Source organism: Idiotropiscis lumnitzeri, chromosome 3, assembly GCF_059441095.1.
Source record: "Idiotropiscis lumnitzeri isolate Australia: NSW breed Sydney's pygmy pipehorse chromosome 3, RoL_Ilum_1.0, whole genome shotgun sequence".
Classification (NCBI taxonomy): domain Eukaryota; kingdom Metazoa; phylum Chordata; class Actinopteri; order Syngnathiformes; family Syngnathidae; genus Idiotropiscis; species Idiotropiscis lumnitzeri.
Window position 1 is genome coordinate 19024659 of NC_142393.1, and position 13348 is coordinate 19038006.

Below are 13348 nucleotides of genomic sequence, written 5' to 3' on the forward strand. Positions count from 1 at the left end.
CACAGAAATGCATATTTACAAATGTATTATGCAAGTGTTTGGTCTTTATTGAACCATTTTAAAAACCTTGAAAAACAACTCTCACACATCCTCTTTTCGAACTGTGCATTAATTACATTAATATATTTTAAGGATTGGTTGATATGATATGATGTCATTTTCAGTCATGGTTGGAATTGTTATTTTACACAATGAATAATTGAAACTTGATTTGTAGAAAATCTTAAATGAATTGAATTGAATCTTTTCCTAAAATTGCTCAGCTCAACTTGCTCCTCTTTCTTGCTCTTTTTTTTTGCTTTACTATTAACTCCTTTGTTTTGACTTTCTCTTTTAGCCATTGCCCCAGACTTCTCCCAGAATTTGATGAAGGCCCAAACTCTGGCCCGACAAAGTGGCGATGTCCTGATTGAATGCAAGCCCAAGATGTCTCCATGGGGTGTGATTTCATGGAGGAAAGGAAAAGAAGCCTTAAGAGAAAACCACAGGTATTGAGTTTCCTTGGGAATGCGTGCTGAACAATCAACTGCTCTCTCTGCCGAAGCAAATTCCATCAACATGTTATTTTGGTTCGATCTACTTCATATTCACGTAGACAAACTACAAAACACTGAAGCGCCGCAAACACAGAACAATTTGAATATCCTCCCAAATTCAGCAAGCTACCCCTTCCCCTTTTGCATTCCACATTTTCTCTTTAACTTGATTGTTCTAAGGCCTCCTGGCCGTACTCCGGGCTGGCTTCGACAGTTTACAAAAGGTAATTGACCATTCTTGGATCCATCAGCTCATTAGCAGCATGCAAGTTCTGCAGGGTTATTCGAACACGAAGCAGATGATGATGCAGGCAATCAGTGAGACATGTACGAAAGCCCAAGAGGGCCAATCGATGACAAACTGCGGAATAACATACCTTTTTCTGCGGAAGTGAAAGTGGCACCAAGGGAGCCTGCTGGATACCTTGCTTTATTAGAAATCAGGTCGTGCGGATCAACCTCATTGAGCAGGGAAAGGCAGGAAGTAAAAGGACTCTATATTCATTGACAAAGCACATGCGCTCGGGCATAAAAACTGCCGCATCTTGATAGTCGTGCTGGTGCAAGCCTCTTTAGCATGTTTGGGAGTTTGGCAGACAGTGCAGCTTCATGGTAGGTGTTCCGGCGGACTAAGCGCTTTTTGTTTTACACGCCCTCAGCGTACTTGACAGTTTGGTGGTCCACTAATTGTTAGAGCAGCTAAAAGCAGGTCTATGTTGAAGTTCAGATGGCACAACATCATTTTGTTGGGTTTAGTCCAGGTTCAGGCAGACAGATTTGGAGCGTCGGGGATTTGTGTAGTGAATCTCTTCAAATATGTATTTCATTCATGAGTGGTCTTGTAAAAAATTTCATAAATGTACATTTTTTTTATCAATTTTGGTAAGAAACTTTTGACTTTGTTTCTGAACCGCAGCTGTCGCGTTTGCCTCGTATTGGAAGCTGGCTGTGTTGTGCAATTTAAACAAGTCCACAGAATGAATATATTGTTTTTCCACTTTTATATCTGCATTGGACCCAGCATGAGACGTAGTCGGCATTTTTTTCTTGAAGCTGTTTGGCTCCAGTGTAGCTGTACCGATGGAATTGTCTTTCATATGTCACATTATTTTGTGATGCCTGCCAATACAGTATATGCCGTTGCCATCAATAGAAAAACAAAACAATATTATCATTAAAATAGTAATACAAGGAATACAGTAATAGTAATAAATAATCATGTAAACATATACTTTAAATTTTAACTATTCAAGACATAATTGATTTTCCTATGAGTCAGCGCTTACCAAACCAAAAACCTTGAGCACAAAACTGAGCTAAGAACTTAACTGTCGATTTTGTAAACCGTTCCTAGGGGTGAAACGGTTCACAAAATCTACGGTTCGGTTCATGTTTTGGATTATCTAGGATTTATAAAATAATGAAAATGATAATAATAATTCCTTAAGGGTTTTCTTTTTGCGCCTCCAAGGGACCAAAGGATGCTTATTGGTCTTATCCTATCATATTGTTCTCCCTGGAATGGTGTCATACACAGGTCGAAACCTCATTTATCAAAAAGTGTGCAAATCAGTCAGTGATGCATTTCCATGTTTATGAAATATTGTTGAATGTGCAGGAACGTACCAGCAAGAGGCAAAGAACACCTGCTGCAACCTACACTGATACCCATTTTTGTCATTCCACACGGGATTAATTGCTGGGCTGCCTCAGCAGCTTTTCTTTACTCAGATAGCCATTCTCACCACAGTGTGAGTTCAGTTGTAGTCATATCTCACCTCCCCCAGCTAGACAGTTTGTTGGGAAAACTGAAAGGCTGATCTGATAGTAAATGCCGATGCCAGCCCAAACGACGCAGCGGCTACAGCTATAAGATGTTTTATTTGAGGCCGAGCGGCAACATCAGCACCGAGATTATTTGTTGTGCTGTGAAATGATCGACCCAGCTTGCAGCTTTATCATCCTCTTAAACATTAAAAGGAAAATGCAGCCATAAGGCTGTGTGCATTGGCACCCAAATGGCCAGATTTCCCATTCGGGTTTCTAGTGGGTGAGTTGCATACCAAATGTAGACTTTGACATTATTGAAGCATCTCTTGCAAGCCTATTCCCTACTTCCTTGCTCGTTAGAATTGAGTTTCCTCCGCACAGAAATGAGGCTGCTACCAACGCTATTACAGCGGTAGCGCAGCAGTAATCCATCCCACTGGCTGAACTAAAATACCCATAATTCCTTCTTAATCTTCCAGGGATAATGTTTTCAAGGATGTGGAGCAGCAAGGTACAAACTAGCTAAGAACAAGGGAGAATCTGATGTGTAAATAAAATCTTGCAGCAGCAGCAATTCCTTTCCTCGTATGGCATGCATGTATAACAAGATAGCCTTCGCATTTAGCGCTATTGTGTGTGGAGAGCTGTGCGGTTAATGTATGCCTAATTTAATTTCACCACTGATCACTGACACTATTTGTGGAACAATATTGGCAATAGCGCTCAGAAATATTACATCATAAATTGCTGCCGTATATTTATATTTGTTGTGGTTAATTTCGTGTAATTCATCAGATATAACAGAGCAGCAGGTTCTCACATGCCAAGCCTGTAATAAAGCTGAAATCATGCTGTTGCAATAAACAGATTGCCGGAATATCCTAGTAGTAAATTGTTTAACTCTGCCATCTTCCTTAAGTGCTTCAAATTTAGTTTTTTTTTTGTAATTTATTTTTTTTATTTACAGCCTGATAGTTTTTTCTTGCACCATGGAGAGACACACTGTGCTTTAAGATTACACCCAATGGCTCACTTTAACACCCATCAATAAGGTCGAAAAGTGCCTATTTACTGTATCACACCACTCAATCTTTTATGTGCCTCGCAAATTCCCCCACTCCTGTTAATTGTGTCAGGGCAATATTTGACAGGAGGAAGAACAATGTGAAAGCTTTCCAGATAATGCTCTTCACATCTTTATCTTGGATAATCCCTTTCAAGATTGCTGAGGAGAAAACCTGACATAAGAGTGTGACATCTCATATCCATAACTCTTTGTTACTGTCCATTGCAAAAGAAGCCCTCGCTTTCACCTGCGAGATTAAACTGACTGTCCCTCAGGGATTGGGTTCTGTTCAAGTGGATAATGTGTTTTAATTTCCTTTGCCTTTAAGCAATAGTGGTCATTTGCCTCAGTTTGGAGGGCTTCAAATTTTCTTCAAGGTATCAAAGAGGCATGTTCAGCTTCTTCTCTTTTAAGCGAGTTCTGTTTGACATATCGGCTTAACCCCATCACTGCATCATGTGCAGTTCAGAGCGTAAAATGTCAGCTTGAGCCGGGTAATTAATTTCTAAGGATCCAAATGTGTTGAGGAAATTGCTGTACAATCAGGGCTGAGAGGCGCGATCAAAAAAAATGATGGGATGGAATTTGATTAAATTGGCACGACCTCTCTTACTGAAGAAATGACTTGTAGACAAAAAGCCAACTTTGTCTGCTGCCGTCGAACATGCCAGTGGCGCTCGAGTGTTGTTTAGCTCCCTGATAACTTACTCACTATAGAACACAATAATTATTATTATTATTATTTCGGCTCAAATCTGTGCTCAGAGGGAGCAGCTACTTTGGAATAACTGAGATAAAACTCATTTCCCAAAACATGGATAATTAAATAAATAATTCAAAGCCATGCCATTATTTGCCTGAGGCAATTCATCTTGAACAAGGTTGTGATATTAATGCCGGCGATATTTTTTTGCTATTCTTTGAAGGTCAGAGTTTAGGGACCATCCATCGTTTTTTCATTATTATTATTCTCTGGAGATTTTATTATCAGTTATAATGTTACATGATATAAGCGAATATTATCATTTCCTTTGTGTGTTTTTTTTTTTTTTTTTTTTTTGCTTTCTCTGCAGGAGACAGTATGAGTGAGTCAAACAAAATGATTTTGCCATGACTTTCAATAGAACTATTCAAACCATTCATTTTCAACCAATTTATCTTCCTTTGAAATTTTTGGAGCGAACCAAACAAATCCTACTCAAGTATTTTTTTAATGAATTTTCAGCGAACATAAACGCGTTTTGAGGTTTTTTTTTCCAAAAGGTGTTTGCAGCACACACAGAATTCAAGGCCATGTTGACACCAAAATTCTTTTGAAAGATGCTCTCAATGCAAGCTAGGTTACTAGAGGACGCATATCAGTGATTGTATCCTACAATGAAAAATTGAATATCTAGTTCACTTCATCTGCCTTTTTATGTGTACGGAACAGTCGAATTTATTTGGAACAACAAAGGGTCAATTTATACAGAATTTTTCAAAAATACCATAACTGATTTTACCGTTTACATTTACTGAACAATTGGGAATGCAGCATCACAGAATAAACTTCCATACACAAAATAACGTAGCGCCGAGTATGTCAGTGAGTGTCACCCCTCTGTGTGTACTCTGTAATTCTCCTTCCCCGACATCCCACATCCCTCCCACATGTGCGAGTCTTTCAAATCTGTTGTTCTGTTTTGATGCCGCCATGCCCTGACGTGTGTTTTACAGAGCCCTCACGGACTCCAACCTCCCAGCCTGCAATTGGAGAATAAAGTTTGCCCCCCCCCCACCCCACCCTCGCTTAGTCAAGTCTTAAAAATATGCAATGGGATTGCGGTACATTTACAGCCGTGCCAGTGTGCCCATTCACATTCTTACATTGAAAACAAGCAAGAAAGTAGTGCATTCAATTGAGTCATCGTGATTTACATATGGGCTGTCATTAGCCAGAGATAAACTGACACACCTTCGAATTTTCGGTGACATCAAACTGTACTTCAACTCTCTGGGAATTGGAAGCATCTGGCACGACATTGCATAAGTGCTATCTTGCTGACTTTTCATCTGTCATATCAGGTTATATTTCACTACAGCAGCTCGTTGACAGGTAAAGCGGCACAAGCACACTCTCTGCGTCAGATGAAATCTGCCAGGCTTGACTGATGACGCCGACAGTTGAAATGAGAATCTTTGTTGTTGTGGCTTGCTGGGACAATCTGTTGTAGAGGCTCAACCTTCTTTTATTGTCACGCAGCCAAGCAGGTCGACTTTGTTCCTCCTGAGATTTCACTGACATTTATGAGGAATAATTGAATCGATTTCAGTAACTGGTGAAGGCGATCTTTATCTTTTGTCTCTGTGTTTTTCTCAGCTTTAAGTCGTTAATATTCATAAATGCAACGGCAATACAATAAACACGGTTATTGAGTGAATTTTACTGGAGAAATTTTTATTCATGACATAGTACAATGAGGTTTGACAATTTATTTTTCTGCTTTACGGTAGAGTGAGATATATAATACCAGTATACAGTTGAACTGTTAGACCGGAACAAGTTTAATTTATGATTATCATCCTGCATGCAGGTTGAGATCACACATTTGGCATCGGTTTGTGTACATATGACTTTGGGTGCAAACATTTACATATTAGCAATTGAAGTACGGTTGCACAGGATGTGCAGATCTTCCCCTAAAGTGCACTGTTCTTATCAAGTCAGTGCAGCAAAATCAAACTGTAACACTTAGTGCTGAAGTCCTGCTTATGTCACACTGCAGCACAAGGAGCCAATTAAAATTTGCTGAGATAAACTCCAGGCTCAATTTAAAACGCTTTAGGATGGTGGGCTTGTTCATTTCAGCGGCATGACCATGCACGTTAACACGAGCTGGCTACATTTCAGTTTAATTTCCTTAAACCAACACTGATGCTGTCAACGGTCTTAATGAGATGCGCCTTATAAACTTTGTATAAACTGTATGACTATGTGTCTGTGTGTGTGTATTATTTCCCACAGAGTTACTGTGTTGGATAACGGAGGCCTTCGAATATCCAATGTCTCCAAAATGGATGCTGGTCTGTACACATGCGTAGCCAGAAACCAGTTTGGCGTGGCGAGCAGCACCGGCAGCCTTTTGGTTAAAGGTAAGAGCGTCTGTTTTGTCCGAGCCATCTTTACTCGCTGAGTGACTCACAACCAGTCCGGGGTGTTCTCTAGAAAGTCCAGCTCTGCTGACCCTAATGACAACAAGTGCAATAGAAATGGGATGGATGGACTGGCCAGGTTGATCTTCCTTATTAACATTAAATTTGGTGATAATTAAGAATAAAAATACATAAACCATCTCAACAAATTATAGGACTATGCTCTTACATGCTGTGGTTGTCATCTTTTGCTCATGCTCCATTACTAGAACACACCTTAGTCTGTCTCACTAAACTATGTTAATGCAGGAGTTAAGTCATATTACAACAAAAATTTGTATGTAAGTTAAGTTAAGCTAAAATCTACACCGGTCGAATGAAAAACTGAAGCAAAAAATAGGACAAATCCTTGCCGTTAGTTCAGCTTTTGGCGTCACATTTCTTTGCACCAGATCTTGTCTACAAGACGCTATGGTCGAAGTCGACTTGACAGTCTAATTAAAAGAGACAAGCACGAGATTTCATGATGTGTTTCTGTTTCCCTCTTGAAAAGCTGCACCTCAACATATGAAATATCAGTGAAGTACCGTTAAAATAATCAAACGTTTATGCAGTACAGTTAAAAAAAAAATGAAACCAAAGTAGCTGGTCATGTCCAGGTGCTCCAACCATCAGCCATGGCCTCTTAAATAACGGTCCAATTAGTTGATTGGCAAAGGCTGCAATCAAGCCAAAGGCTGATTGCATTTATTTGCTTTAATGTTTCATTTATTTTTCTGGACAATGGCTTTTTTTCCCCCCACCCTTCTAAATAACACTCCTCTGCTGTGCAATAAGATGTCTGGGTCATTTTAAAGAGCCGAGTTGACAACAGTGCTCCATTAGAGTGCCCTTTGGTGATTCCTCTTCGCATCTACTTTGAATTGCAAATAAGTTAGCACAGAAGGCCAGCTATTCATTCTTGCACCCCCAGTTCCTTTCTCTACTTGTAGAGAAAGGAAAATAAATTAACAAAAACATAATCTGTATGTGTTGATATTTATAAAATGTTATGATTAGCTTTTATTTTTGCAATGGTCATTAAAACTGAGGCTAAGGACGGATTAGGTGAGGTTATTATCAATTTATCTAAGCCGCTACTCCGCAGGCAGCTGTCAGGGCACACCCCAAACTGGTTGCCCGCCAATTGCAGTTATCTAAACATGGTATTCTGATTAATATTGTGTTTTCGGAATCTGAATTATGCAACAAAACGCACCTGTTCTTATCCATCTCAGGGGTGGCCATTTTGCCGCTCGCTGTCAACTGAAAATAACATCACAGTTGCATGGCTCAACTTGAAATGTCACATGACCAACTTCAGAAAACAGGTAAGGCGTGACTGGCTGAGCGCTGAGCAACTGTGATGTCATTTTCAGAAAGTGGCAAAATGAGATGGGATAAAAAAATAAATAAAAAATTTAAAAAAAAAACTGCTTCTTAGTTCCTATTTAAATTTTAAACAGAATGTTGTGTTTGGACGAGTGGGGACACATTTTGAAATTACAACTTTTTTCTCATCAGATTACGACTTTTTGATATGATCATTGAAATTAGTAAAGAGACCATCACAACAAATAACCTAAACTGTCCAACTTTCTTCTGGGCTCAATCCTCCTTTAATATAGGTAATTGTTTGGTACCTTGCGTTGCAGAGTGTAAATTATTCTTTCATCTAGCGTTCATGTCATACTTTGTGTTTCTGCCAAATGAGAAATTAAACTGCACACATAGCATTTAGGCTTTACTTTCAGTACGAGCATACTGAGGCAGAACCTCCAAATTTGCAGCAATTTCTATGCTAATTCTGATGCAAATATTAAAATCTAGGTTGTAAAAGAAGTGGCTTCAGAGCTGCAAAAACAGAACTGTACCGAATGCGGATTATCGTGTGCGGAGGAATACTGTATGTTGTGAATGAGGAAGCCAATTTGTAATTTCCCCTGCAGTCATAACAAGAAACGAGCGTGACAGCTCTGCTATCAGCGGCAGAAAGTTTCTCTCGTTTTGCATCTAGTGTTGAAACTTTGCCCAGACTCACCTAGAATGCACCGCCACGACCAGCCAGTTCTCCTTAGCCGCTACCGGATAAACAACTCGCCTTGTTTTGACAGAGCTGAGTATAGACCTTTACTCCCCCTGACATGCTGCATTGGCTCCTCTGTCTATTAGATACTTATGACATGCATGTATAATTCACTGCTCACCGGACTCTCACCCTTTGCTCTGTTATCTCCTTGGCGCAGTAAAACGAGAAGCCCATACGAGACAGAATAAAGATGATGTTGATGGAAAAATAAATACCAAAACTGAAATGCAAACACAAAAAGACAAAGAAAGTGTTGACACAGACCTAAATTGCAATGCCTGCCGAGGTTTGTTTTTTTTCCTTGCACCTTAATGTATGTAACTCACATAAGAGGTACAATATTTGCTCACTGACAGAGCAAATATAATTTATTCTGAGTTTTTTGAATATCTGGGACAGGGCTAAACAAGAAAAAAAAACAGGAGAATCTTTTTTTTTTTTTTTCAGTTACAGTTAAATGTTTCTGCAGCATAAAGAAGCGTGGCACATCAGATAGAGGACAATGTACGTCCATGCTTGAAAAGTCCTGAAAAAAGGGTGTGAATCATATTTTGTAGCATTTTTCTGAACCAGTGCTCCATGATTCCAGAACCAACTGTGATCACAAGCCCCGCTGGTCATCTGGACGTGACAGTCGGGGAGAGCATTGTGCTGCCATGCCAGGTGTATCATGACCCCTCGCTGGATCTCAAGTTCACCTGGTTCTTCAATGAGCAGCTCATCCACTTTGGCAGCGCCGGGGCTTATTTTGAAAGAGTTGGCGGGGTAAGTGTAAGTCCTTTGTGTGTCTGAAAGTAACAAAGCCACATACAAAGGAAATCACTCACACATAAATACAGTCGAGTATCTTTGACCTGATAATTCTTACTTAACTGTAGTTTAAAGTGTCTCTTGAGAGAGCCGGTCTTCATCATAAAAAAAAAAGCACTACTAATTCCATCACTTATCAGTTTACAGATTAATTTATCCTTTACATCAGGGAGCAATGTATTCATTGTTTGCTTATTAGAAGCATACAGATAAGTGTTTAGGGCTCTGCGGTTGCCTGTTCAGCTGGTAATAACACCCCCAACATCGACAAGAGCAACAACCAGTTAATTTGTTAGGCAGTGTGCAGCCAAGCAAAACACTTGATCATCTATAACAATGTTTGTTTCCGGAAGAAGACAAGCAATTATAATTATTATGTCCTTTTTTTTTTTTTTTTTTTTTTTTCCTTTTCTTTGGGCATTTAACATGATCATGGGCAATAGTGTCTTAATAATGTGTGCTGCCCTGCAGATCATTTACACCCTTGACCCTCCTGAATTTAGCTCGGTAACACGCTGTGGGAAATAGTGAGGATAAAAGGCAAGCTCACTGACAATAATTGTTCAGTCAAGAATATAATAATGAATGAAACCACATGTATAATGTGTCCATTTTCTAGGATGATATTTTTAAAACTGTACTGGTAAATGCTGCCACTTGTAATAGGTCAATGCCGTACATGATATACCCGTACAATACACTTCCATTTTTCTGTGTGAGGGCTTATTATCGTGGTGCTTTGAGATGTGACTGATTATTTCAAGTAGGGCTACAACTAACAATTATTTTTAATAATCGATTATTCGGTTGATTAATCGACAACATTTGATAAAGAAACATGTTCAAGTTCATACTGTATATCCTTTATCTTTTGATATGAGCAACTAATATAAGTGCCGTACTGATGAGCTCAGCGAGGAATCAAGGCGTTATTAAGAATCACACTTGCCAGTGTGATTGGCTTCTGCATCCAAGCAGGATTGCGGGCAGCAACATATTTTATTGAAGCTGGTCTTGTCTCAAGTGGGATTAAGGACATCACATGTTTAATTCTTTTAAATTGTATTTAGCTATATTAGCTATGTACATATTATAAAATGCAATATTGTAGAGCGCTATTTTTCCTCATTAAAATACACATTAGAAACTTTTTTTTTCGGTTTTGTTTTGTTTTATTGGGGAATGCAGGAACAGATTAATGGCATTTCAATTAATGTCAATGGCAAAAGATGATTTGAGAAATGAGTGTTGAACGTTACGAGTGTGGTCCTGGAACGAAATTGATTCATATCTCAAAGCACCACTGTACAGTATTTACAATAAGAGAATTCAATATGTTTTGTAGAAATGTCTCTCTTTTTTTTAAAATACGTATGTGGCTCATTGTAGAGTCTAAATTGTTTCCTAAATTTTGCCTCTCACCTGAAGTCATCTGATATTAGCAGGATACAAGACAGATGCATCGGTGAATATAGATTTAAATGATCTATTCCTTCCAAAAATTAAATGCATCATGTAAGAAACATTTCAAAACAACCCTTTATTTAAGTATTACTGTCGCTCTGATGGTTTTAAATGCAGAATGCATTTGGCATTGAAGCACATTTGTGCAGAAAAAACGAGTTGCACAAAATAGATGTATAGATATTCTGAGAGGAAAAAAAGCGTTTAACATCCAAACAAAAAAAAATGAAATAACTGCAAACGGATCACACGGTGTGTCCCTGAGGTTAAGCCATTGATGTCACTTCCAAAATCTCTCACTCATGAATTGAATACCATTAAAAAAAAAAAAAAAGCATCAATTTTATTTTAAGTAATTAACCTGAAATGTTTTGACAGCGCTCCGCCGGGGACATAATGATCCGCAATATTCAGCTAAGGCATGCTGGGAAATACACATGTGCGGTTCAGACCAAAGTGGACAGTGTTTCTATTGCCACTGATGTCGTGGTCAGAGGTAAGCTGAGATCAATCTCATGTTCCATGCCAATATATTTGTGTTGTCTAGAATTTAGAAGCACACGCACTATTTTACAAGAGAGAAAACTTTTGCATAATAGAAAATCTGGTCGTCACTGAGCTGGAGTGATGTTAGGCTGCTTTTACATGTTGGCATGCTCATATTTCACAAAATTACTATCTTTCACATTTGAATTGGTTTTCCTCCTCTTTTCCATGCCACTTGTTTCCCTTTATTTTAACAAGGCAGTTACTGTACAATTGATAAGCGGGCTCTAGGAAAATAATTGCTTCTTAGAATAAAGATGAAGATCATTGCAGGGAGGAAGTGAGAAAACACTCTCTTTAGTATTTGCTGCCATCTAAGGTTAGTATTCAAAGTTTATTACATTATTGTTAATTCTTAACTTAGTCGGCACCACCTGAATCGGACATCGTTGGGTTAGAACTGATTCATGTACCGGAAAGCATTGACGTGGAAAAAGGCATGATTACACAATTGCTCTCTGTAATTATCAGTCTCGGACTTAGGCAAATTACACCCAGTGGGCCACAGCTGGCTCATCCGCAGTCTCTGCGCAGTCTTCATGAAGGCAAAATTGGAAAAAAGAAAAAAAAAAAAGTAAAATATTGTCTGCTTTTATTTTGATGTGCAAATGTGCGGGCAGTACAATGACTTGTGTCTTGGGCTGACTTCAGTGTCGCTTCTAGCAATTATTTTTTTCCAAAAACTAACCAGCAGCAATGCCAACAGTGGTCCTCAAGCTAACAACATTCTTATGTACTGCTCGATGAAGAGAAGAGGGGAGATTTGAACTGGTACTAATTTGTGAGTTCCAACTCGGGACGGCTTATATGAGTTAGCCGTTGGTCCTCATAATGTCAGCGCAATTTAGAATTATAGAAAAATAATAATGCACACTGCAAACATTTTTGGTGTAAATGATGATTTACTTGTGATCTAATATTAATGACTGCTTACAATGACTTATTTATTGTCTTATTGTCTTAATTACAACATATGTGACGGAACAGCTTATTGAAACAATACAATTTAATGCTTTATTTCGATACCTAAAAAATGTCGGCCCTCCCCAATGACTCCAGTTTCTCACTTTGCAAAATCATTTTGCACCCTTGCGTCAAGGTCCTCCGGGACCCCCCGTGGACTGTCAAGTGACTGAGATGACAGAGACCACAGCACTTTTGACCTGGGGACCCGGGATGGACAACCACAGCCCCGTTCTCGGCTATAGCATCCAAGCCAGGTCGCCTTTCTCCCTCGGGTGGCAAGCAATTACCACTGGTGGGTTGCTTTCATCTGGCTGATTAAAAAAAAAAAAAAAGAGTAAATACCACGCTGACAGCTCAGGGGTGGATCCTTCAGGGTTTTGATGAAAGGTAATTTGGTGTAATGTTTCTTAGTTCCTGAGCTGCTCGGGGGAAAGCAGCTGTCAGCCACTGTCATCGACTTGAATCCCTGGGTGGAGTACGAGTTCCGAGTTCTGGCAACCAACAGCATCGGAACAGGAGAGCCCAGCAAAGCCTCTAGAAAGGCCCGCACCAAGGACACACGTATGTACCGCAACATACTCATACTCAATCAATTTCTCCTAACAGCAACAACAGTCAATTTATCCAGTCGCTACCGTTTGCTGATTCAAAGTGGAGCGACACCTTAAGACCAGCATTAGATATCCTGAAAGAACTCTATTGTAACACTTGCTCATAAAAGTTCACTGCTGCTGATGTCGGACACATTTGGCATCTTCGCTCCCTTTATGGAGAGAAAATGTCAAGTAGAAAGAGATGAATACTTTGAAATTTCAGTTGGTGATTATATTGTATGAATTTCCCATACATGCATTAACTGTGTGTCTGTTTGCTTGAAGTGTCTAACTCTGACTGCGCTGGTGAAAACCTTACATTGATTAAAGTGTGTGA

The 13348-nt window shown here is 39.2% G+C and overlaps 1 protein-coding gene across 4 annotated transcripts in view; it reads left to right on the forward strand.

Moving 5' to 3' along the window:
* cntn3a.1 (contactin 3a, tandem duplicate 1) overlaps positions 1–13348 on the forward strand; it is a 74385-nt gene that overhangs the window by 51909 nt on the left and 9128 nt on the right. For all 4 annotated transcript variants that reach the window (XR_015842509.1, XM_088290233.1, XM_088290234.1 and 1 more), the window contains exons 11-16: positions 338–488; positions 6377–6504; positions 9222–9397; positions 11285–11402; positions 12552–12710; positions 12830–12979. Coding sequence is in view for 3 of the 4 variants with exons in the window: in XM_088290233.1 (XP_088146359.1) it covers positions 338–488; positions 6377–6504; positions 9222–9397; positions 11285–11402; positions 12552–12710; positions 12830–12979 (882 nt within the window). In the remaining variant the exon portion in view is untranslated. The remainder of the gene's footprint in view (positions 1–337; positions 489–6376; positions 6505–9221; positions 9398–11284; positions 11403–12551; positions 12711–12829; positions 12980–13348) is intronic.